This window comes from Salmo trutta, chromosome 3 (assembly GCF_901001165.1).
Source record: "Salmo trutta chromosome 3, fSalTru1.1, whole genome shotgun sequence".
NCBI lineage: Eukaryota > Metazoa > Chordata > Actinopteri > Salmoniformes > Salmonidae > Salmo > Salmo trutta.
In genome coordinates this window covers 69,448,711-69,472,615 of record NC_042959.1, presented here as the reverse complement: position 1 = coordinate 69,472,615, position 23,905 = coordinate 69,448,711, and the positions used below count along the sequence as shown (strand labels likewise).

Here is a 23,905-nt window from a genome sequence, read left to right as displayed (position 1 = left end):
CAACCCTAATAAAACAAACAGACAAATACATGATTATCCATGACTGATTCTATGTTATTATTATTTTCTTAAATGTATATTTGTATGTATTTTCTGACTTTATTAAACAGAGAGAGCGAGAGGGGACGACAGTGGGGAAAGCTAGAGAGAGTTTGAGTCAAAGGGCAGTAAAGGCCAGATTTGAAACCTATGCTGACACCTGCATTACCTCTAGACCAGCTAGGCCACGACCAGGTAGGCCACCAGATATTAGAATAGCTGAGAACATTGGGTAGATTGTTTTGGAGTCTGAAGGAGCTTGAACGGTATGTCTATAGCAGTGAAGGCTCCTCAGAGGAGGAAGGGGAGGACCATCCTCCTCAGTAAAACTCCAGATTGTGGCTTTAATCTAAACTCACATTCCCCCATATTGAGTTGCGCAAGAGATGACCCCTTGACACAGTTTAAGTAGGATCAATAGCACAAGTTTAATATACCCAGTGGAGGCTCCTCAGAGGAGGAAGGGGAGGACCATATTCACGTCACCAAATAATTGATTAAAACACACTGTTTTGCAATGGTCTACAGTAGCCTCAACAGCACTCTGTAGGGTAGCACCATTGTGTAGTCAGAGGACAGCTAGCTTCCGTCCTCCTCTGGGTACATTTACTTCAATACAAAACCTAGGAGACTCTTGGTTCTCTCCCCTTCCATAGACTTACACTGTAATTATGACAACTTCCAGAGGACATCCTCCAAACTGCTCTTGAAACATGAACTGACATGTTGTCCACCCAATCAAAGGATCAGAGAATGAATCTAGTACTGCAAGCATAAGCTACAGCTAGCTAGCACTACAGTGCATAAAAAGTGGTGAGTAGTTGACTCAAAGAGAGAGAAAGACAATACTTCAAGAGTTTTCAACAAATTCATTTCTTCAAAAATGAAGGAGAAGCAAGAGAGAGAGAGAGAAAGAGGCTGACTTCGGTCGTCAGTTCGGTTGTCCTCCAACACATTTCTGCATTTGGCTTCTGGGTTAAGCAGGCGGGCATTAAGAGTGGTTTGGTGGGTCATGTTTCGGAGGGAGCATGACTCAACCTTCATCTCTCCCGAACTTGTTGGGTAGTGTCACGTCCTGACCAGCAGAGGGAGCAATTGTATTAGTTTTGGTCAGGACGTGGCAGGTTTTTGTGTGTTAAGTGTTGTGTTGGTGATTGGACTCCCAATTGAAGGCAGGTGTGTTGAGTTGCCTTTGATTGGGAGTCCTATATAGTAGTGTGTGTTTTTCTTTGGGGTTGTGGGTAGTTGTTTTTGCACTGCGTTTGTTAGCCTGCAAAACTGTTGCTGTCGTGTTTATTGTTTTTTCCTGTGGATGCTTTACTTGAGTTTATTAAAAGTATGAGTATTCACATTCCCGCTGCGCCTTGGTCTTCTCTCCAGTACGACACATGTGACAGAACTACCCACCACAAAAGGACCAAGCAGCGGAGGAGGAAGGAGCCACAGGAGTACAGCATAAGGGACTGGACATGGGAGGACATCCTGGACGGCAAGGGAGCCTACACTTGGGAAGAGATCCTGGCAGGAAGGGATCGCCTCCCATGGGAACAGGTGGAGGCACTCAGGAGAGTGGAGGCAGCAGGACAGAAGAACCAACGGCAGCGGTATGAGGGAACACGGCTGGGTAGGAAGCCCGAGAGGCACCCCCAATAATTATTTTTGGGGGGGGCACACGGGTAGTTTGGCTAGGCCAAGGAAGAGCCGTAAGCCAGCTACCCGTGATTACATGGAGGAGCGTATGAGGTGGAGGGCGCCATGTTTCGCTGAGGTGCGCACTATCTTGCCTATACGCACGCACAGCCCAGTCCGCCCTGTACCAGCGCCCTGCATGTGCCAGGGCGAGGTGAGCATCGAGCCTGAAGGGGTGATGCCAACCCTGCGCTCAAGACCGCCAGTGCGCCTCTACGGTCCGGTGTTTTCCGCTATACGCACTAGCACGGAGGTGCGTGTCTCCAGGCTGGCACGTCCAGTACCAGCCCCATGCATCAGGCGTCTAGTGCGTCAGCCCAGCCTCGCCAGTCAGGAGTCGCCAGAGCTGCCCGCCAGTCAAGAGTCGCCAGAGCTGCCCGCCAGTCAAGAGTCGCCAGAGCTGCCCGCCAGTCAAGAGTCGCCAGAGCTGCCCGCCAGTCAAGAGTCGCCTGTGCTGCCCGCCAATCAAGAGTCGCCAGAGCTGCCCGCCAGTCAAGAGTCGCCAGAGCTGCCCGCCAGTCAAGAGTCGCCAGAGCTGCCTGCCAGTCAAGAGTCGCCAGAGCTGCCCGCCAGTCAAGAGTCGCCAGAGCGGCCCGACTGCCCGGAGCTGCCAGAGCGGCCCGACTGCCCGGAGCTGCCAGAGCGGCCCAACTGCCCGGAGCTGCCAGAGCGGCCCGACTGCCTGGAGCTGTCAGAGCTGCCCGCCAGTCAAGAGTCACCAGAGCGGCCCGACTGCCCAGAGCTGCCAGAGCGGCCCGACTGCCCGGAGCTGCCAGAGCGGCCCGACTGCCCGGAGCTGCCAGAGCAGCCCGACTGCCCGGAGCTGCCAGAGCGGCCCGACTGCCCGGAGCTGTTTGCGTGTACTATTTAATGAAGCTGCCAGTTGAGGACTTGTGAGGCGTCTGTTTCTCAATCTAGACACTAATGTACTTGTCCTCTTGCTCAGTTGTGCACCGGGGCCTCCCACTCCTCTTTCTATTCTGGTTAGTGTAACGGTTGTCGTCGGGAATGGAGGACCAAAACGCAGCAGGAATGTGGATGCTCATCTTGTATTTTATTTTAAATAAAGTGAACACCAAAATAACAAAACGAGAACAAACGAACAACAAAACAGTCTTGTCAGGCTTACACAGGCAAAACAAGAAACAATCTCCCACAAACACTACACCAAACAATTACCCATATATTGGACTCTCAATCAGAGGCAACGAGAAACACCTGCCTCCAATTGAGAGTCCAGCACCCAAACCTAAACATAGAAAACCTAAACTAGACAGAATGCAGAAATACAACCTAGAACATACTAACCTAGAACATACACCCAAAACCCAGGAACACATAAATCAAACACCCCTCTACAACACACACAAAACCCCCACCATACAAAACAAACATCCCACTGCCACGTCCTGACCAAAATACTAAACAACTACTCCCTCTGCTGGTCAGGACGTGACAGTTAGAGCCAGCTTGCGCTGTTCTGTGAAGGGAGTAGTACACAGTGTTGTACGAGATCTTCAGTTTCTTGCCAATTTCTCACATGGATTAGCCTTCATTTCTCAGAACAAGAATAGACTGAATGCTCAGGCATTCAGCGTAGCCGGCCTTCTTGCTGCTGTCGAACATACTGCTGGCAAACGCCCTTCACTCATCAACCCTGGACTTGTCCTGTCATCATTACACACACATGGTTCCAATCCCAACTCTATCACTGTATATATATACTTCTTCTGTATATATATACTTCCCTGTGCCTTTTTGTTTATGAAGATATATTTTGAACACAACAGCGCTTGGGTTTCGTCCCACTTTGTTCTATGGTACTTAAATAAGTTCAGTAGTTCTAAACCTGTGACTGCCTCCTGCCTACTCCTCTCTGCCCCAGTGACACCTAATGCACTGTAGATCCAGTCTGGATTTGGCTTCAACTCCAACTCTGCAAGACAACTTTCCCGAAAGGGACACAATAAAAATCATTAATATGGTACAGTTTTCCTACAAAGAAAGTCTCAGTATGAGCTAGTCTATCAACATGAACTGAAGCAATGCACTAACTTGTGTGTCTAACATAACCTGCGAATGTAATCTGTTATTGTCGATTGTGACATAAATATTTTATTGGGTTTTTAATCAGTTTCTACATCTCAAAACTCTGTAGTTTAGCTGCTTATTATGTTTAGAGGGAATATTACTAATTCAGGATATAAAGTTTCTAGAAGAGCTTCTTAGTGACTGTGTCGTCAAAGTAGAAGACAAAAATGATGAACATGAGGGGACTGGTACAATAAATACATGACAATGGTTATCATTTTATCATAGTAATCAATGGCATTTTGCATCTAGATACTCCCTTATCAATACTCCCACCATCTTGAATAATGCCTAGAGATTGTTGAACTGTGTTTTGTGCAGTAGGAACATGCTGTGGGCACTTATGAGGAGATCTCAGGTTTGTCACAGAGAACAGGGTTATGCTGAATCCTTAGAATACACGAGGCGGTCCCATGATGCCTATCATAAGTCCGCACTCTGTGAATATCACAATAAATTATAGGACTTACTAACAGACGACGAGATCAAGTTTCTGCGAGGTGTGGCCACGTCCGTTGGATGAATGATCCCATCTCCTTGGAAACCAAACACAGATCGACAAAAAAGTATCCTACTCTGACCGCAGCGATCATCCCCGAGGGGACCCTGCAGAACTCACTGTTGCTCATTCAAGAGCAACGGACTGACTTCACAATACATCCCGACCTGGATCAGAGAAAGTACGAAAACAACTCTAATAGACTTTACCTTCCGGGACTGAGGACTGAGGACTGAGGACTGCACAAGAGAGAGAAGTGGGTCTCACTCCTTTGGCTTTGAGCTATTTTTGGCCTGCTGGCCTCACATCACTACTGTCAAGAGAAGAGGACAATGGACTTTTTTTTCTCCATCCCATCCTAGAGGAATCCACTTGGTCAGGCAACATCGGTATTCAAGTACATGACCTATTGCATTGTTATATTCCTCTGAAAGTGGCGTTGTGTGTGACATGGTGGAAGTCATTGAGTAATTGTAAGACGGCTGGTCTAATTTACGAGCCCATGGTCAATACTGTCCCGGCATTGTCCACATTCGGAGGCTAACTGATTGCCTAGTTCATTGTCTATTCCTGGTTGGTGAAGCTCTCTATAAGGTCAAGGTTGTGAAAGCCTGTGTTGGTGAACCCCTTTCACATTGTCTCTTTCAATTACTAAGATCAAGGCATTCTCAAAAGTCCTGTGAATGTTCTGTTGTAGTATTGCCTGACTTGAGTAATGAAGTTCATTCATATTGACCTGTGGAGATTCTCACCTCAATAACTGTGTTGTATCCCGTTATACCCTGCTTTTATATTGTATCTTTAACTACCTAATTTTCCAACTGATTTAGTCTAGTAAATAAAACCTTAAATGAATTATTTGTGGCATTGTGTTAATTTGTGAGCTATTGGGTTCTTGAGGTTCCAGACCTCGACGACTGTTCAGAATGGAAACATGGTAAAAAATATTATATTGTTGATAGGATTTACACTGTAACAATTAATGATAACTACTGATAGAGTTAATTCAAGAGTCTCTATAGGCAACCCTTAATGGTGCCCCTTTCATTTGAACAGGATAACCAGATTAATCAAATAAATCTGATCAATTCATTATTCCAGTAATTAATCAGTAAATTATCTGGAATATTTATTAGCCCAAAGTCGCAAGACCAGAACTACACACTGAATGGTAATCCCCGAGGACTATACTATAACAAGACCAGAACTACACACTGAATGGTAATCCCCGAGGACTATACTATTACAAGACCAGAACTACACACTGAATGGTAATCCCCGAGGACTATACTATAAAAAGACCAGAACTACACACTGAATGGTAATCCCCGAGGACTATACTATAACAAGACCAGAACTACACACTGAATGGTAATCCCCGAGGACTATACTATAACAAGACCAGAACTACACACTGAATGGTAATCCCCGAGGACTATACTATAACAAGACCAGAACTACACACTGAATGGTAATCCCCGAGGACTATACTATAACAAGACCAGAACTACACACTGAATGGTAATCCCCGAGGACTATACTATAAAAAGAACATAACAAGAACAAGGGATATAATTTAGTTTAATGTTGACTTTTCAGCACAAAAATTACAACAATGTGTCAATCAATGTAAGCTTAAATGGCTTTTCTGCCATACCTCATTCCATTCAACCTTGTAGTGTAAAACTTGTAGTGTAAAACTATCAAACGTATCTACTCCTTTCAGCTATCAGTGGCATGAATTAAACAAATGGAGGCCTGTCATGAAAACAACAATGGGACTAGTGATTTGATCACTATCTTCCATCTGCTGTCTCTGGGATGTCTGGTTTGTTCTTGGTAGCCTCATCCGTCAGGTGAACTTGTTTTGCAATAGTGTTTAAGTCATCTTGTTTAAACTCATTATCCTTCTTGCAGCAGCGGTTCCTCAAACATTTGTAAACAGCCGTAAGAGGTACAGAAAGACCTGGGATTCCTGCCAGGATGAAGATTATAGCAAAGATCCAGGTTGGATATTCCTTCTCCTCCAATGTAGGGAAGTTGTCCTGTGAAGAAACAGTAATAACCTTGTTAAGTGTGTTTATAGGCTACTGATGCCACTGTCTAGTGAGATCTTTTCAAACACCCAATAGAGAACATGTGAATACAAGTTGATTTACTATTAGCAAGTGGAAATCTCTTAATTCGTAACTAATTTGGCCACTGACAACAAAGTGAAACTTTACCGATTCAGGGTTCCAGGCTTTGTACATGGGTGTTTCTTGGACTTTCGTGATAAAGTAGAACACAAAGATGACAAACATGATGGCGGGGCTGACAAATCTCCATGTGATCTGCCAGAAGAGGTTGGGCTTGTGGCCGATCATGAACTCAATATCATCGTTGAACCTGTTAGAATAACATACATAGTCAACATTCATTAGTGCCCAGACTCTAATGAATCTATGGTGAATGTAAGGACCATGTTAATCAACAGAATTTGGTTTCTATACTAACCTGTCAATGCCACAGTGTAACGTAACCCCCAACATCTCACTGAATGAATGTATTACTCACCTTTCAATACCACAGATGTACAGAACATCAACCATCTCACAGAATGAATTTATTACTCACCTATCAATACCATAGAGGTACACAACCCCGACCATCTCACAGAATGCAATGATCAGCAGAGGAATGGACCCGCCATAGCTGTCAAAGAGGGACAGCCAGTAGTTCCCTGAGCCTTGGACAAATATCAGTCCAACAATGCAGCAGAGGACACATGTTATCCCTGTAACAGAAGAAGAAAATAAAGATATTTAACAAAGGGATCTCCATCCTTCAAATGGTGTAAGGGACATATGTCTTTGTCTCATCTCACCAGCGATGGCTTCTTTGGGCCAACTCTTGGGGAAAACCCCCAGGTCCTGAAGTGGTACCAGAACTCCTTCGATATTGCCAAACATGGAGGACAGGCCGAGACAGAAGAGCATGATGAAGAACAAGACTGACCAAACAGGAGATACAGGCATCTTAGTGATGGCCTCTGTGAACACGATAAAGGCCAGGCCAGTTCCTTCAACCCCCTGTAGCAACACAAGGAGAGAATGAATCAGAAGCCTAGCAACTAAGATATATTTACAGTAAGCCTCATATACTCCACTTGTGTTGTATCCATCTCACCAAACCTTATACAAATATTGGTAACACTTTACATTCAGGTACCCTTTTATAAAAATGATTGAATCACCTCACTAAGGAAAGAATTCAAGTCACAGGTCTTCAAGTTGAGCCCCTGAATGACTTCTGGATATGTTCCATTGAGATTATGAAGAACCTGATCATAGTTGCTTTCAGTGACGTTGCCCTCTGGGAGATCAAATGTATTCAGGAGTGTCAGGATATTTCTGCAAAAACATTTATTTAGAGGGTAGTTCATATCTTCATGCAACAACTCTAGTTTAATTCTAGTATAGGTACATACCCAGTAATACAGTCATCAAACTTCTCTGTGGCTCGGAAACCAATGATGGTGTAAATGACTGTTGCAGCGTAGACAGCAGTGGCTCCGTTCACGATAGAGATGATGACTGCATCTTGTTCACAGTTATTACTGGAAAGATAGAACACATTAAAGGACCAATCTGGAATGGCTGTTCACAGTTAATACTGGAAAGATAGAACACATTAAAGCAGCGGTCCCCAACCCCCGGGCCGCGGACCGGTACCGGTCCATGGGTCATTTGGTACCGGGCCACAGAGAAAAAATACATAACTTACATTATTTCCATTTTATTTATTATCTAGCTAGCAAAATGAGTAAAAAACAAACGTCTTTGGAAAGTTTCTTTGCGAAGTGGAAAAGGCCCAGTGAGGAGACAGAAGAAGAGCCTACGACTTCCAAGAAAAAGAAAGCTGCATTTAACCTGTCTGGGCTAGGGGGCAGTATTTTCACGGCCGGATGAAAAACGTACCCAATTTAAACAGGTTACTACTCTGGCCCAGAAACTAGAATATGCATACTATTAGTAGATTTGGATAGAAAACACTCTGAAGTTTCTAAAACTGTTTGAATGGTGTCTGTGAGTATAGCATAACTCATATGGCAGGCAAAAACCTGAGAAAATTCCAAGCAGGAAGTGGAAAGTCTGAGAATTGTAGTTCTTCTTTTGAATCTCTATCGAAACTACAGTGTCTGTGGGGGACGTTGCACTTCCTAAGGCTTCCATTGGCTGTCTAAAGCCTTCAGAAAGTGGTTTGAGCATTCTCCTGTCACTGGGCAGAGTATAGGAGCTCATTCACTGAGTGGTCTGCCTGGCAATAAAGGGATTGGATATGCTCGGACCCGCGAGTACGCCCCTCCTTCTTTTTCTTCTTGAATGAATATGCTTTTGTCCGGTTGGAATATTATCGCAATTTTACGTGAAAAATACCATAAAGATTGATTTAAACAGCGTTTGACATGCTTCTAAGTACGATAATGGAACATTTTGACTTTTCATCTCTTGTTCCGCGATCGCGCGTTATGCCTTTGGATAAGTGATCTGTACGCACAAACAAAACGGAGGTATTTGTACATAAATATGGATTATTTCGAACAAAAACAATCTTTCTTGTGGAAGTAGCAGCCCTGGGAGTGCATTCTGACGAAGATCAGCAAAGGTAAGAGAATATTTCTAATACTAATTCTGAGTTTAGGTTGCCCGAACTTGGCGGGTGTCTGAATAGCTATGTATTCAGAATATTGAAAAATGTGCTTTCTCCATAAAGCTATTTTAAAATCTGACACAGCGGTTACCTCCAGGAGTAGTCCATCTATAATTCTTTAAATAATTGTTATATATTTTGTCAACGTTTATGATGAGTATTTTTGTAAATTGATGTGCACATTCACCGGACATTTTGGTGGGAATACATTTTCTGAACATCATGCGCCAATGTAAAATGCTGTTTTTGGATATAAATATGAACTTTATCGAACAAAATATACATGTATTGTGTAACATAATGTCCTAGGAGTGTCATCTGATGAAGATCGTCAAAGGTTAGTGCTTCATTTAGCTGTGTTTTGGGTTTTATTGACACATGTCCTTTCTTGGAAAATGGCTGTGTGATTATTTTTGTCTATGTACTCTCCTAACATAATCTAATGTTTTGCTTTCGCTGTAAAGCCTTTTTGAAATCAGACAATGTGGTTACATCAAGGAGAAGTGTATCTTTAAAATGGTGTAAAATAGTTGTATGTTTGAGAAAGTTGAATTATGACATTTTGTTGTTTTTGTATTTGCCGCCCTGATATTTCACTGACGCTAGCGTCCCACGTAGCCCATAGAAATTAACAGACAATACCAGGAGTCCTACTTAAAATATGGATTTATCGCGACAGGTGATTCCCACGCACCAAGCCCGCTCTGCGTAATATGCGGCGACCGGCTCTCTAATGAGGCAATGAAGCCTTCAAAACTGCTTCGCCACTTGGAGACCAAGCACCCTGCATTAAAAGACAAGCCTTCGGAGTATTTTGAAAGAAAAAAGCATGAACAAGAAGGACAGAAGCAATTACTGAGGGCCACCACATCAACAAATGCGAGTGCACTGAGAGCATCATACTTGGTGGCTAATCGTATTGCTAAGGCTAAGAAGCCATTCACAACTGATGAAGAATTGATCCTGCCCGCCACTTAAGACATTTGCCGTGGACTTCTAGGAGAGGCTGCGGTTAAAAAGATAGCACAGGTGCCTATTTCGGCTACCACCGTCACTCGGCGCATTGAGGAAATAGCAGAGGACATTGAGACACAATTGTTGGAGAGGATTAATACATCACCGTGGTACGCACTCCAGGTTGACGAGTTTACAGATCTTGACAACAAGGCAATACTACTTGTTTATGTGCGATATCTTTATCAGGAGGATGTGCATGAGGATATGTTATGTGAACTATCGTTGCCAACCAAAACCACAGCCGCAGAAGTATTCAAGTCGCTGGATGATTATATATCAGGAAAACTGAAATGGTCCTTTTGTGTCGGCATATGCACAGATGGAGCCATGACCGGACGGCTGTCTGGTTTAACTACTCGGATTAAGGAGGTTGCACCTGAATGTGTGTCTACGCATTGTGTCATTCACAGGGAAATGCTGGCTAGCCAAAAAATACCACCGGAACTTAACAGCGTATTGAATGATGTCGTTAAAGTTATTAACCACATCAAAGCACACGCCCTTAACTCGCGCCTGTTCGAGCAGCTTTGTGAGGAGATGAACGCGGAGCACAGACACCTTCTCTTATACACTGAAATAAGATGGTTATCCCGAGGGAGATCGCTGACCAGAGTGTTTGAATTACGAGAGCCGCTGCAGAGATATCTCTCAGAAAAAAAGTCACCGCTGGCAGCACATTTCAGTGACGAGGAATGGGTCGCAAAACTCGCTTACTTGTGCGACATATTCAACCTGCTCAATGAACTAAATCGGTCACTTCTGGGGAAAATGACAACTGTCTTCAAGTTGGCAGATAAAGTAGCTGCATTTAAAGCCGAACTGGATTTGTGGGGACGGCGCATGAACAGAGGTATATTTGACATGTTTCAAACATTCGCGGGGATTTTGGAAGAGACTGAGCCCGAGCCTTCATTGTCCCAGCTGGTGCACAATCACCTGTCTTTGCTTTTAAAAGAGTTTGAGCGCTACTTCCCAACCACAAAAGACCCACGAACTGCCAAGGAATGGATCCGCGACCCATTTGTCAACAAACCAGATGAATCCAGCATGTCTATGCAAGAAGAAGATCAACTGTTGGAGATCGCAAATGACGGCGGCCTTAAAAGTATGTTCGAGACAACAACTCTGCCGGTGTTCTGGATTAAAGTCACGGCAGAATACCCTGAGATCGCCACAACAGCACTGAAAACCCTGTTGCCATTTCCGACATCCTATTTGTGTGAAGCGGGATTTTCTGCAGTGACAGCAGCCAAAACTAAATTACGGAGTAGACTGGACATAAGCAACACACTTCAGGTGTCATTGTCTCCCATTACCCCTAGATGGGACCGTCTCGTTGCAGAGAAACAAGCTCAGGGCTCCCACTGATTTAGCGTTATGGTGAGTTGTATTTTTCATGCACTTTATATTTGTTTTTGTGTTGTATCTTATTTTTAAGGCATGTTTAAACATTACCATAGTGTCATGGTTGTCGTCGGTAATGGAGGACCAAAACGCAGCAGGTATGTGTACGCTCATCTTGACATTTATTTACTCAAAATGAACATAAAAAAATAACAAAACGAAACGAACGACGAAACAGTCTTGAAAGGCTCACTCAGCAAAACAAGAAACACATAAACATAGACCACAACTCAAAACCCTGAAATAATAAATCAAACGCCCTCCTAACGAACACACCACCCTGAACCACATAAAACAAATACCCTCTGCCACGTCCTGACCAAACTACAATAACAATTAACCCTTATACTGGCCAGGACGTGACAGTACCCCCCCCTTAAAGGTGCTAACCCCGGAAGCACCTTAAAAAACAAAAAACAAAAAACCACAACCCCAAACAACAAAACAAATTTCCCCTCTACTAAAAGGGAGGGAAGGGAGGGTGGCTGCCGTCAACGACGGCACTGTGCTACACCCCCCCCTCCCCAACCCACCTATATCAGGAGGTGGCTCCGGTTCTGGCCGTTCCAGGCAGTCGGGCCACTCTGGCAGCTCGGGGCAGTCTGGCAGCTCGGGGCAGTCTGGCAGCTCGGGGCACTCTGGCAGCTCGGGACAGTCTGGCAGCTCGGGACAGTCTGGGCAGTCTGGCAGCTCGGGACAGTCTGGGCAGTCTGGCAGCTCGGGACAGTCTGGCCACTCCGGCAGTTCGGGGCAGTCTGGCCACTCCGGCAGTTCGGGGCAGTCTGGCCACTCCGGCAGTTCGGGGCAGTCTGGCCACTCCGGCAGTTCGGGGCAGTCTGGCCACTCCGGCAGTTCGGGGCAGTCTGGCCACTCCGGCAGTTCGGGGCAGTCTGGCCACTCCGGCAGTTCGGGGCAGTCTGGCCACTCCGGCAGTTCGGGGCAGTCTGGCCACTCCGGCAGTTCGGGGCAGTCTGGCCACTCCGGCAGTTCAGGGCAGTCTGGCCACTCCGGCAGTTCAGGGCAGTCTGGCCACTCCGGCAGTTCAGGGCAGTCTGGCCACTCCGGCAGTTCAGGGCAGTCTGGCCACTCCGGCAGTTCAGGGCAGTCCTGGTGACTGTTGACTGGCGGGCAGCTCTGGTGACTGTTGACTGGCGAGGCTGGGTTCACGCACTTGAAGCCTGGTGCGTGGTGCTGGTACTGGGCGTACCAGATTGTGAACACGCACCTCCATGCTAGTGCGGGGAGCTGGCCTGGGGCTCCATTCTTGCCCCGCAAACTCCCCTTGTGCCCCCCCCCAAAAAAATTATTGGGGCGGCCTCTCGAGTTTCCTAAACTCCTCCATCGCCCTGGAAATGCTCCTCCTTAGCTCTGCCCATGTCCATCCTTCCTCCTCGTTCCTCTGCTGCTTGGTCCTGGTGAGGTGGGAGATTCTGTCACGGTTGTCGTCGGTAATGGAGGACCAAAACGCAGCAGGTATGTGTACGCTCATCTTGACATTTATTTACTCAAAATGAACATACAAAAATAACAAAACAAAACGAACGACGAAACAGTCTTGAAAGGCTCACTCAGCAAAACAAGAAACACATAAACATAGACCACAACTCAAAACCCTGAAATAATAAATCAAACGCCCTCGTAACTAACACACCACCCTGAACCACATAAAACAAATACCCTCTGCCATGTCCTGACCAAACTACAATAACAATTAACCCTTATACTGGCCAGGACGTGACACATAGCGACCAGAGTGTGTTAGGGGGCAGAGAGGATGTTACGAGGACGCTGCTAATTAAGTTGCATACGAGTACACAGTGGATTCACGTTTATTATTATATTAAAAAAATACCACAGTTTTTATGCCGGTCGTATCATTTTATTTTGTGTATTTATTTATCTGACATTAAACCGGTCCGTGGCCCAAAAAAGGTTGGGGACCACTGCATTAAAGGACCAATCTGGAATGGCTGTTCACAGTTATTACTGGAAAGATAGAACACATTAAAGGACCAATCTGGAATGGCTGTTCACAGTTATTACTGGAAAGATAGAACACATTAAGAATCCAGCCATCAGAATCCAGCCATAAAGTTTGAATCTAGTTCAACTGTCGTACCCCATCAGAATCCAGCCATAAGGTTTAAATCTAGTTCAACTGTCGTACCCCATCAGTATCCAGCCATAAGGTTTGAATCTAGTTCAACTGTCGTACCCCATCAGTATCCAGCCATAAGATTTCAATCTAGTTCAACTGTCGTACCCCATCAGAATCCAGCCATAAGGCTTGAATCTAGTTCAACTGTCGTACCCCATCAGAATCCAGCTATGTTTGAATCTAGTTCAAGTGTCGTACCCCATCAGAATCCAGCCATAAGGAATGAATCTAGTTCAACTGTCGTACCCCATCAGAATCCAGCCATAAGGAATGAATCTAGTTCAACTGTCATACTCCATTAACATCCAGCCATAAAGTTTGAATCTAGTTCAACTGTCGTACCCCATCAGAATCCAGCCATAAGATTTTAATCTAGTTCAACTGTCGTACCCCATCAGAATCCAGCCATAAGATTTTAATCTAGTTCAACTGTCGTACCCCATCAGAATCCAGCCATAAGGTTTGAATCTAGTTCAACTGTCGTACCCCATCAGAATCCAGCCATAAGGAATTCATCTAGTTCAACTGTCGTACCCCATCAGTATCCAGCCATAAGGATGGAATCTAGTTCAACTTTCGTACCCCATCAGAATCCAGCCATAAGGAATTAATCTAGTTCAACTGTCGTACCCCATCAGTATCCAGCCATAAGGATGGAATCTAGTTCAACTGTCGTACCCCATCAGTATCCAGCCATAAGGATGGAATCTAGTTCAACTGTCGTACCCCATCAGTATCCAGCCATAAGGATGGAATCTAGTTCAACTGTCGCACCCCATCAGTATCCAGCCATAAGGATGGAATCTAGTTCAACTGTCGTACCCCATCAGTGTCCAGCCATAAGGATGGAATCTAGTTCAACTGTCGTACCCCATCAGTGTCCAGCCATAAGGATGGAATCTAGTTCAACTGTCGTACCCCATCAGAAACCGGCCACAAGGGCTGAATCTAAACTAGATATATTGCAGCATAACTTTAACTTTTGCATAAATCTTGGCTGCATTAATGTCAATAAAATATTTTACGATGAAAGTTAAGCGTGCTCACTTTGAGGTAGGTAGGACTGGGTCCTAAGCTTGCAGTGGTTATGTACAAGTTATGATATGTCTTGAATTGATTTAATGTCTCAACTGGGTTGTGAACAACAAGTCATTTAGTAGTTATTAGCAAGCAGTATGGACTTACTGCACTGAGTTGTAGCTGGAGAAAGACAGAAGACCTCCAAAGGCCAAAGAGAATGAATAGAAAACCTGGGCACCCGCATCAAGCCAAGTAGTTGGGTTCATTAGTTCATTCATCTGGAGAAACACACACCCAGAGAAAAGTTGTTAGGCGTGTCGTTTTGATTCATACTACCTCATATATTAACGCTAGCTAAAAGGCCTTAGATGCACTCTACGTGGATCTGGATCTGTGGCTGAACTTGGAATATTATATACTTAGAATAAATACTTTTGTTCGATGACGGGATAGTAATGTAAACTACTCACATCTGGGGTGAAGAGGAACTTCACTCCATTCAAAGAGCCTTTCAAGGTCAAGCCTCTGATCAGAAAGATGGTCAGCACCACATAAGGTAATGTTGAGGTGATATACACAGCCTAATGGGAGGAGACCACAGGGTAATGTTGAGGTGATATACACAGCCTAATGGGAGGAGACCACAGGGTAATGTTGCGGTGATATACACAGCCTAATGGGAGGAGACCACAGGGTAATGTTGAGGTGATATACACAGCCTAATGGGAGGAGACCACAGGGTAATGTTGCGGTGATATACACAGCCTAATGGGAGGAGACCACAGGGTAATGTTGCGGTGATATACACAGCCTAATGCGAGGAGACCACTGGGTAATGTTGCGGTGATATACACAGCCTAATGGGAGGAGACCACAGGGTAATGTTGAGGTGATATACACAGCCTAATGGGAGGAGACCACAGGGTAATGTTGAGGTGATATACACAGCCTAATGCGAGGAGACCACAGGGTAATGTTGCGGTGATATACACAGCCTAATGGGAGGAGACCACAGGGTAATGTTGAGGTGATATACACAGCCTAATGGGAGCAGACCACAGGGTAATGTTGAGGTGATATACACAGCCTAATGGGAGGAGACCACAGGGTAATGTTGCGGTGATATACACAGCCTAATGGGAGGAGACCACAGGGTAATGTTGCGGTGATATACACAGCCTAATGGGAGGAGACCACAGGGTAATGTTGAGGTGATATACACAGCCTAATGGGAGCAGACCACAGGGTAATGTTGAGGTGATATACACAGCCTAATGGGAGGAGACCACAGGGTAATGTTGCGGTGATATACACAGCCTAATGGGAGGAGACCACAGGGTAATGTTGAGGTGATATACACAGCCTAATGGGAGGAGACCACAGGGTAATGTTGAGGTGATATACACAGCCTAATGGGAGCAGACCACAGGGTAATGTTGAGGTGATATACATAGCCTAATGGGAGCAGACCACAGGGTAATGTTGAGGTGATATACATATACAGAGTCTAATGGGAGGAGACCACAGGGTAATGTTGAGGTGATATACACAGCCTAATGGGAGGAGACCACAGGGTAATGTTGAGGTGATATACACAGCCTAATGGGAGCAGACCACAGGGTAATGTTGAGGTGATATACACAGCCTAATGGGAGGAGACCACAGGGTAATGTTGAGGTGATATACACAGCCTAATGGGAGGAGACCACAGGGTAATGTTGAGGTGATATACTCAGCCTAATGGGAGGAGACCACAGGGTAATGTTGAGGTGATATACACAGCCTAATGGGAGCAGACCACAGGGTAATGTTGAGGTGATATACACAGCCTAATGGGAGCAGACCACAGGGTAATGTTGAGGTGATATACATATACACAGCCTAATGGGAGCAGACCACAGGGTAATGTTGCGGTGATATACACAGCCTAATGGGAGGAGACCACAGGGTAATGTTGAGGTGATATACACAGCCTAATGGGAGGAAACCACAGGGTAATGTTGCGGTGATATACACAGCCTAATGGGAGGAGACCACAGGGTAATGTTGAGGTGATATACACAGCCTAATGGGAAGAGACCACAGGGTAATGTTGAGGTGATATACACAGCCTAATGGGAGGAGACCACAGGGTAATGTTGAGGTGATATACACAGCCTAATGGGAGGAGACCACAGGGTAATGTTGAGGTGATATACACAGCCTAATGGGAGGAAACCACAGGGTAATGTTGCGGTGATATACACAGCCTAATGGGAGGAGACCACAGGGTAATGTTGAGGTGATATACACAGCCTAATGGGAGGAGACCACAGGGTAATGTTGCGGTGATATACACAGCCTAATGGGAGGAGACCACAGGTTAATGTTGCGGTGATATACACAGCCTAATGGGAGGAGACCACAGGGTAATGTTGAGGTGATATACACAGCCTAATGGGAGCAGACCACAGGGTAATGTTGCGGTGATATACACAGCCTAATGGGAGCAGACCACAGGGTAATATTGAGGTGATATACACAGCCTAATGGGAGGAGACCACAGGGTAATGTTGAGGTGATATACACAGTCTAATGGGAGGAGAGCGGGATGTTGTTATGAAATTGGACAGTTACTGTTTTGTGTACTATTATAGCAAATATACTAACATCGACTTATTAGTCTATGTCAAAATAGTGACATACACTATCAGTCAAAAGTTTTAGAACACCTACTCATTCAAGGGTTTACTATTTTCTACATTGTAGAATAATAGTGAAGACATCAAAACTAAATAACACATATGGAATTATGTAGTATCCAAAAAAGTGTTAAACAAATCAAAATATATTTTATATTTGAGATTCTTCAAATAGCCACTGTTTGCCTTGATGACAGCTTTTACACACTCTTGGCATTCTCTCAACCAGCTTCACCTGGAATGCTTTTCCAACAGTCTTGAAGGAGTTCCCACATATGCTGAGCACTTGTTGGCTGTTTTTCCTTCACTCCGCGGTCCGACTCATCCCAAACCATCTCAATTTGGTTGAGATCGGGGGATTGTTGGAGGCCAGGTCATCTGATGAAGCACTCCATCACTCTCCTTATTGGTCAAATAGCTCTTACACAGCCTGGAGGTGTGTTGGGTCATTGTCCTGTTGAAAAACAAATGATAGTCCCACTAAGCCCAAACCAGATCGGATGGTGTATCGCTACAGAACGCTGTGGTTAGCCATACTCGTTAAATGTGTCTTGAATTGTAAATAAATCACAGACAGTGCCACCAGCAAAGCACCCCCACACCATAACACCTCCTCCTCCATGCTTTACGGTAGGAAATACACATCCGAAGATCATCCGTTCCCCCACACCGCGTCTCACAAAGACACAGCGGTTGGAACCAAATATCACCAATTTGGACTCCAGACCAAAGGACAGATATCCACCGGTCTAATGTCCATTGCTCGTGTTTCTTGGCCCAAGCAAGTCTCTTCTTATTATTGGTGTCCTTTAGTAGTGGTTTCTTTGCAGCAGTTCAACATGAAGGCCTGATTCACACAGTCTCATCTGAACAGTTGATGTTGAGATGTGTCTGTTACTTGAACTCTGTGAAGCATTTATTTGGGCTGTAATTTCTGAGGCTGGTAACTCTAATGAACTTATCTTCTGCAGCAGACGTAACTCTGGGTCTTCCATTCCTGTGGCGTTCCTCATGAGAGCCAGTTTCTTCATAGCGCTTGATGGTTTTTGCGACTGCACATGAAGAAACTTTCAAAGTTCTTGACATTTTCCTGATTGACTGACCTTCATGTCTTAAAAAGTAATGATGGACTGTTGTTTCTCTTTGCTTATTTGAGCTGTTCTTGTCATAATATGGACTTCGTTTTTTAACAAATAGGGCTCTCTTCAGATCTGCTCAAACGCATTAACCTCTACGGGATTGGTGTCCCCACCGCTGGATGGTTGAGCTAACGTAGGCTAATGTGATTAGCATGAAGTTGTAAGTAATAAAAAAAAATCCCACGACATAGACATATCTGATATCGGCAAAAAGCATCAATTCTTGTTTATCTAACTGCTCTGTCCAATTTACAGTAGCTATTATAGTGAAAGTATGCCGTGCTATTGTTTGATGAGAGTGCACAATGATGAACATTTGGGTAGTCTTGATACTACATTTTGAACAGATATGCAATGGTTCATTGGATAAGTCTAAAACTTGGCACATAATCTGCTGCAATCTAGTGGCCAACATCTAAATTGCGGCTGGGCTGGAATAATACATTATGGCCTTTCTCTTGCCTTTCAAAGATGATGGTACAAAAACAAAACAAAAACACATTTTTTTTCTTTGTATTATCTTTTACCAAATCTAATGTGTTGTATTCACCTACATTAATTCGCATTTCCACAAACTTTAAAGTGTTTCCTTTTAAATGGTATCAAGAATATTCATATCCTTGCTTCAGGTCCTGCTACAGGCAGTTAGATTTGGGTATGTCATTTTAGGCAAAACATTTTGTTTTAAAGGGTCAGATCCTTAAGAGGTTATAAGAAGGAAAGAAATTCCACAAATTCACTTTTAACAAGGCACACCTGTTAATTGTAATGCATTCCAGGTGACTATCTCATGAAGCTGGTTGATAGAATGCAAAGAGTGTGCAAAGCTGTCATCGAGGCAAAGGGTGGCTATTTGAAGAATCTCAAATGTAAAATATATTTTGATTTCTTTAACACTTTTTTGGTTACTACATGATTTCATATGTGTTATTTCTTAGTGTTGATGTCTTCACTATTCTTCACTATTCTACAATGTAGAAATTAGTAAAAATAAAGAAAAACCTTTGAATGAGTAGGTGTTCTAAAACTTTTGACTGGTAGTGTATAACTATTGTAAATATGTTACGCAAGCTGACATTAGTTAAATATATGTCACTATGGATACATAAAATAATCACATATTACGATTGCAGTTTAATGTCACAGAAGCTGAGATATATGAGTTACAGTGTATGTCATTAGAGTGATATACTACTGATATGTCATTAGGGTGATATACTACTGATATGTCATTAGAGTGATATACTACTGATATGTCATTAGGGTGATATACTACTGATATGTCATTAGAGTGATATACTACTGATATGTCATTAGGGTGATATACTACTGATATGTCATTAGAGTGATATACTACTGATATGTCATTAGGGTGATATACTACTGATATGTCATTAGAGTGATATACTACTGATATGTCATTAGGGTGATATACTACTGATATGTCACCATGTCAGACCTAGGATAACTATCATTTTAACTATGCTTTGTGGAAAGTACAACTAATTCTGGGGTAACAAATAGTTACTTTGGAGGTGACTACAACAATTTGAATATAGATTTAATTTTTTTACTATTTGAATACAGATCTCAGGAAGTGACTATTTTTCTGAAACTATTGGATTGGCTGCCTTCAACTGGCAGGGCTGTATCTAGAACTGCATGTTGAAGATAGAAATAGAATGAATAGACAACACACAATGCCCTATACTATTCCAATTTATCTGACAGTCATATATTTGATCTACATGATACATTTCTATTTGAACATTTTGTAAATGAAAATTCTCTTGTATGTCCATTGCCCCAGGTGCACATAATCAAGTAAAACCAAATATATCAATGATATTTTGTACAGATAAGTATAAATAAGTTGTGATGCTCAACTACTGTATGACTCCTTCAACATGCTACTGAAAAGGTCGAAAGCTGCCATTCATTTTATGACACCTGAAAATACTGCAGAGTAATTCAAAGCCATTTGCAAACATTACTAACAGCAAGTTGAATGCTTAGCAAAAACAACTTCGAACCTCTTTGTCCATCTGAGGGCAAGTGTTCATGTCAAACACACACTATACCATCTTAAAGGGATAGTTTCCACCTACCTTGTCTATAATTGGGACATTTAGTTTCCTTTCGACACTTAATGCCCGTACTTTGTTACTGTTAGCTTCTCAGTAACACTTAACATTAAACTAACTGTTCTTGTACCTGTGTAATAAACTTTAATTACTTTTGGAACAACATTTTATTAGCATGTTGTTACACAATACTTTGTCAATTGCACTTTAATCGCATAGCAATGACCTGAGTGTTTTTGTAACTGCTGTACACAAGAGGAATTGTGACTGTTCCTTATTCCACTTATGTAATAACTCCATTATTATTCAATTATAAATCAACTGCCAAAGTCAAATTTAACAACAATGTTCTTGTTGTAATAATGACAAAGTTACTACACAAGTATAAGAACTTAATGTCATGTGTTACTGTCAGCATGTGTTACCTTATGTCTCACTCATTATGAAAATATATTTGTTAGTTTGAAGCTGCAAATGTGGTCTACTCTAATGTTGAGGTGATTCCTTGTCCCTCGTGTATTTCATTCTAGGTTAAGGCTAAATTACGACTCATATCTAAGAGCCCTACAAACCACATGCTTATAATAAAATATTTTGACTAATTCAACTAACTGGTTTATTTTTGGGATTCTTCATCAAATATTTGACAGCCGTATATTCAAATACCTTCAAATATTATTTGGTTTTCTGAGAGGTATTCAAAATACTACATTTGTTTGTCTTTTAGCTGAAACTCTATATAAACTATATTTGTCTACCTCGAGTGTTTGAAAAGTTGGTATTTTCAAATAAAGTACAAACTACAACAATTTTCTGTCCAGGTTTGCACCATGGTGACATTCACTGTATATACAGTATATAATACAATATGCAATACAAATATATAAAATACGTTAAAATTAGAACGTGAACACTGTCTACAACTGTTTACACTGTCGAAGTGGTGTCAGAAAGGTCAACAAAGCTGTTATTAAAAACAGCTGGGTCATTTGAGTGCTATGGTAACATGCTTTATTGCATCAATATATAAACTGAACAAAAATATAAACTCAGCATGTAAAGGGCTGGTCCCATATTTCATGAGCTGAAATAAAAGATCCCAGAAATGTTCCAAATGCACAAAAAGCTTATTTCTCTCAAATTCTGTGCATACATTTGTTTACATCCCTGTTAGTGAGCATTTCTCCGTTGCCAAGATAATCCATCCACCTGACAGGTGTGGCATATCAAGAAGCTGATTAAACAGCATGATCATTACACAGGCACACCTTGTGCTGGGGACAATAAAAGGCCACTCTAAAATGTGCAGCTTTGTCACAATGCCACAGATGTCTCAAGTTTTGAGGGAGCGTACAATTGGCATGCTGACTGTAGGAATGGCCACCAAAGCAGTTGCCAGAGAGTTGAATGTTAATTTCTCTACCATAAGCCACTATGTCATTTTAGAGAATATGGCAGTATGCCCAATCGGCTTAACATACGTGTAATTGGCTGGGCCTGTGCCTGGCTCTCAAGTGGCTGCGCCCCTGCCCAGTCATGTGAAATCCATAGATTTAGGGCCTAATGAATTTATTTCAATTAATTGCTTTCCTTATATGAACTATAACGCAGTAAAATTGTTGAAATTGTTGCATGCTGCATTTATATTTTCATTCAGTATAGTAAAATAAATCATTCTGTAATTTTTTGTATATGGCTATAATATCATAAAAAGGAAACATTGATTCAGTGCTTCAAAAACCAAATGCCTATAAACATAACCTTGATAATTTTGACATTGACAGCTGCTGCTGCTGCTTTAGTATTATAAAGTGATTTGCTGTCCAGAGGTTATGCCGTACCTTCCCAGTAGTCTCAATGCCTCGACTTATGCAGATAAACAGCAACGCCCAGGCAGACACATGGCATAGGACCATCCACCACTGTAGCCCACCTGTGTTGTCTATGTCTGGGGTGGTGTTCAGGGTCTCTCTGTACCAATAGTAATCCACTGGAGAGCTTCTTTCACACTCTGACACCAGCCCTGGGTAAAGTTCATTTCATTCATTCACATGGCAAAATACCATAGAATGAAGCAATTGAAGACAGAGTTACAGGAAATGAAATAAGGGGTGTGTATAAGGTTAATACTTTTCCATCGTTATAGCTTAGCTATCTATGGATGCCTTACCTGTCATGTTGGCATTGACTGGACATTGGCTCCAAGGCAGCGGATCTTGGAAGGAGTTAAAGAAGTACCACATCACCCAGGCCATGATGGTGTTGTAGTACAGGCTGACCAGAAAGGACACACACATGGATCCAATGCCTATGGAACACAACACAACACCGTGGCCCAATAAGATTTGGTCTATTTTTACCCATGTCTAAATTCCTATGGAGTGTTTTGCTTACCAATGCCAGTCAAGTATGGATGGATGGCAGACCAGACACCTACACTGCCTTTCCTTAGACGTTGACCAATAGCAAACTCCAGATGGAGCAGGGGAACACCTTCTAGAACCAGTAGGATCAGGAAAGGAATCATGAATGCACCTGAGAACAGAACAAGAAGCAGGGTGGAGGAGAGGTTATCTATTGCTGTTGTATGTACATAAAGAAACACAGGGTTGCAAAATTACAGTAACTTTCCCAAAATGTCTGTATTTCCTGCTTATTCCCCTTTGTATTAAGGGAATCTTCAAACCAGGATTTCTGGAAGACCCATCAATTATTGTAAAGTTACCGGTATTCTGAAACCCTACTCCTCAACAACACATTCAACAACACCTACCTCCCCCATGGCTCTGGCAAAGGTACGGGAAGCGCCAGACGTTCCCCAGTCCCACACAGAACCCTACGATAGTCAGCATGTACTGGGCCTTGTTGTCCCATTTGGGTCTGTCCCCAGCCTCCTCATTCTCCAGCTTTTCCAGTTCCTCATAGGAAGGGATCCTTTCTTCCAGGCCTTGGTTGGGTACCTGTAAACACCTCATGGTTCCTTCCACGCAGATGGACAGGCTCAATGCAAATGGAAAATATTACTACTTTCTATGGAGTCCAATGTATGTGTAATCTGTCCACTGTTCAAAGGAGGCTATTTATAAGGGCAAACTGTTCCCGATTATAATCAATGTCTTGGATGGATGTGAGGCGCATTGCACACGCCTACAACCCCATTCCGTATGCCTCATGCTAGTACACCATGGTAATATATAGTCATTGGTCTCTGATAACGATCTCTATGACTCTTTTATGAGTGGTATCAATTCCAATGAAGGTTCAACATTCAACACTATTATTTGTATCTAATATACTGTTGGGTTCTTCTCTATAGAGTAGAACTAACTCCAATTAGATGGTGGTTGTGATGGTGAGGATCATTATGTTATTGTTGGTTACTGTACAGAGTA

At 43.1% G+C, this 23,905-nt stretch overlaps 1 protein-coding gene across 1 annotated transcript; it reads right to left on the bottom strand.

Annotated features, from left to right (window-relative positions):
* Positions 1-5,883: 5,883 nt before the first annotated feature.
* On the bottom strand, positions 5,884-23,819 carry LOC115186217 (sodium-dependent neutral amino acid transporter B(0)AT1-like). The gene is made up of 12 exons (XM_029745892.1): positions 23,287-23,819; positions 22,908-23,048; positions 22,684-22,821; positions 22,355-22,536; positions 15,080-15,190; positions 14,775-14,887; positions 7,788-7,916; positions 7,554-7,710; positions 7,185-7,389; positions 6,935-7,094; positions 6,544-6,706; positions 5,884-6,363 (listed from the first exon to the last, which is right to left on the bottom strand). Exons 1-12 carry the CDS (start codon positions 23,486-23,488, stop codon positions 6,115-6,117), a joined length of 1,950 nt encoding a protein of 649 aa, XP_029601752.1. The 5' UTR covers positions 23,489-23,819; the 3' UTR covers positions 5,884-6,114.
* Between the last annotated feature and the right edge of the window lie 86 nt (positions 23,820-23,905).